Raw genomic sequence first — 2,900 nt, 5'->3', positions numbered from 1 at the left:
CCCCCCCCCCGAACTTGAGCCCCGAGCCCACCAACAGGTCCCGGGCTCCACCTCCCAATTAAGGAACCTCAAACCTCTCCTGGAACCCCAAATCACCCGGAAAGGAGAAAAAAACCACCCTCGCACCCCAAACACTGCTTCCGCGACCCCAGCGTGCCCGCAGGCGTTCCGCCTTCCCGCCTCCCCTCCCCCGCCCTGCACGGAGCAGCCAGACTCCCGGCTCCGGCCTCACTCCCTGCGTCGCCCCCCCCAGCCCAGGGCTGCCAGCACCTCCCCTCCCGCGCCCCCCTCCCCGGCAGGCCCTTTCCGGGACCCGTCTTCCCCCGCAGAGCCCCAACTCGGCGCGCCTATCCCGCGCCAACCCAGCCCCTAGCAGAGTTCTGGTTGCAAACAACACGAGTACTCGCAGCTCAGCCCAGCCCGGCTCCCGGCCGCACACCCCTGCCCCCGCCGCTACCTGGCCGGGGCTGCAGGTGCAGCCGAGCTCCGCAGCCTTCCATTGAGATTCTTTGCTTCCGGCGGCGACGACTCGACTGCCTGTGGCCCGGGCTCAGGCCCAGCCTCGCTCCCGGCCGCATCCCCGCTGAGGGCAGGGGAGGCCCTAGCGGCGGCGGCGCGGCGACCTTCGCTAGAGGCCCCGGCCTTCTTGGCATTATTCAGCGCCGGAGACTTGGGGAAGAAGCTATACAGGGTGCTCTGTCGCGACATTGCGACGGTCCGCAAGCCAACCGTCCGCTCAGGCCGGGCACCCGAAGGGACCGTCCCCACCGCGCGGCTCCAGCTGGCGGGAAACCTGGGGGGGAGGTGCGACTCGCCGGAGGTACGCGGGCCGCGGCAGCCAATCAGCAGGCGACTCGGCCTGCGCGGGCGGCCTGCGCGCTAGGCCCCGCCCCCGGCGCGCGGCGACGTGAAGAAGGGAGGGGTCTGCCCGACGAGCCGCAGATCCGTAGCCAGCGCTTGGGGGAGGCTGCGGCCCCGCCCTCCGGCCCAGTCCGCTAGCCACGCCCTCCAGCCACGCCCTCTGCTGGAGGATGCTCGGAGATTATAGCTGCTACCGAAGCTCTCGGTGACGGCAGCGGGGGAAGCCCGGAAGCTGGTGGCTGCCGGAGCGCGCCACCCTTGCCCCGAGGGCGGCGGCGGTGGCGGACTGGGCGCTGGCGCCTGCGGGAAAGCCTGCGGTTGGAGCACTTTCCCCAAGTTGTGGAGCCCGGGTCGCCGGTGCACAGGGTGGTCGCAGAGCGCTGCAAGTCCTGAACGCTGAGTGAAAGCTAAGCAACGTTCCCAGGTCACGTTAAAAACCTTTCCTCGGCCAGACGCGGACTCGAGCATTTTACCTTTAGTGTAGCACTCCTTCCAGTACCTTCTGCCGGTACTGGGACTTACACTCACAGCCTGGGCTCCATCCCTCAGTGTTTTTGCTGCTCAAGGCTGGTGCTCTACTACTTGAGCCACAACTCCACTTTGAGCTTTTTGGTGATTAAGTGGAGATCAGAGTCTCAAAGACTTTCCTCCTTGTGCTGGCTTTGAGCTTTAATCCTCTGATCTCAGCATCCGGAGTGGCCAGGATTACAGGCGTAGCCGCCACAGGCCAGGAGGTACAGTCTTAAGACCCATAGTGCCCTTTAGCCCAGGTGAGCCTTTAGAATGCAGGATTTTTCAGAGTTTAGAACCTGTGAGAGTAAAGCTATTCAAATTCAAGAAAGAAATGGGAAATCGCAGTTCTTTATCACAAACTATAGGGGCTGAGACTTCAGCCCCACCCAGCAACAGTTGTATAAAGCTACCTACTGTATAAGCTTTGCTCGCCTAACCTCGTGGTTCTCCTTTGTTAAGCAAGTAATAAAACCAATTTTGTTTCAGGTATATCTCAGAGATGATGTCTTCCCTCCAACTGGATAAATCTATGACTAGAGCCTGTAGTAAACTTGTTCCACCAAATGGGGTAAGTACAAAACTAAACACTTCAGATTAGCTCAAAATGGGCTACCAAGGTGAATTTGCTGCAGATTTGTTGGTTTTCAGAACTGCAGGTAGAAGAGTCTCAACTGATGGATAAAGACTCAGGCACAGATGAAGGAAAAGACCCTACCTTCTGCCCTGTTCCAATGTAAAGGAAATGATAACTTGATGGCTTGACAGTAGAGGATTGAAAGAGGCCCCTTCACAGACTCCATTTTGTTTCTGATTCCATCTTTTTCTGGGGCAGCTGCCATTCGCTGACCCTAAAAGATGGAGGGTTGAATGACACCAAACAGCTGCCAATTTTACTTTTATTTGAGAGGACTTCTACTTTGGGCTAGTTTTGGTTGCTTCTTCCATCATTTGATGAAATGAGTCTTGGGGATTACAGGCTTTTAGATTATTGGAGATGTAAAACTTTTCCTACAGTACAGCTGGGACCTTTACTCTTTCCTCTTTTGTCATTTGAACTCCTGGGGCTATTCTGGGTTTAAGCCATTTCTTTCCCCAGGGGAATTTTATATTCTCGTGAAACTATAGTTCCTCCTAGGGAAAAGAGATTAGGCACTAGAGGAACCAAGGTATTAGAGAGATCTTGATTATAATTTCTGTCACAATGGGAAATGCTGTCCGTGTTTTAAGGAAGCCCCCTAGGGAAAAGTCTAGATTATTTTACTTACAGCTAGGAATCTGTGTCTTAGGAAAAGATGGTTTAATTATTGTGAAACTAGTTGGCCCACATAACTGAATTGGCATTCTGAGTTGAGGCTACTGTTTTCTTAGAACTAATTGGCTAGAATATCACTACTTTTTGCCTTTCTGGACTCATGGTTTTTCTGGTAAATTCTCTTTCAAGTTCTGCACATTTAATATGCAGGATATTAATCTCCTGCTGCACATTTTAATTAACATGAGACTAGCTTTGTTTTTTTTTTTTTTTT

At 54.7% G+C, this 2,900-nt stretch overlaps 1 protein-coding gene across 1 annotated transcript in view; it reads right to left on the bottom strand.

Moving 5' to 3' along the window:
* The window catches only part of Msh6 (mutS homolog 6), a 17,498-nt gene extending 16,729 nt beyond the window's left edge, over positions 1-769 (bottom strand). The window contains exon 1 of the mRNA XM_013017943.1: positions 458-769. Within this exon, the coding sequence (XP_012873397.1) occupies positions 458-708 (251 nt within the window). The 5' untranslated portion in view covers positions 709-769. The remainder of the gene's footprint in view (positions 1-457) is intronic.
* Between the last annotated feature and the right edge of the window lie 2,131 nt (positions 770-2,900).

The sequence above is a fragment of the Dipodomys ordii genome, unplaced genomic scaffold, assembly GCF_000151885.1.
Source record: "Dipodomys ordii isolate 6190 unplaced genomic scaffold, Dord_2.0 Scaffold37, whole genome shotgun sequence".
Lineage (NCBI taxonomy): Eukaryota > Metazoa > Chordata > Mammalia > Rodentia > Heteromyidae > Dipodomys > Dipodomys ordii.
Note: the sequence above shows the minus strand (reverse complement) of the source record. Positions and strands in the feature narration are given on the sequence as shown.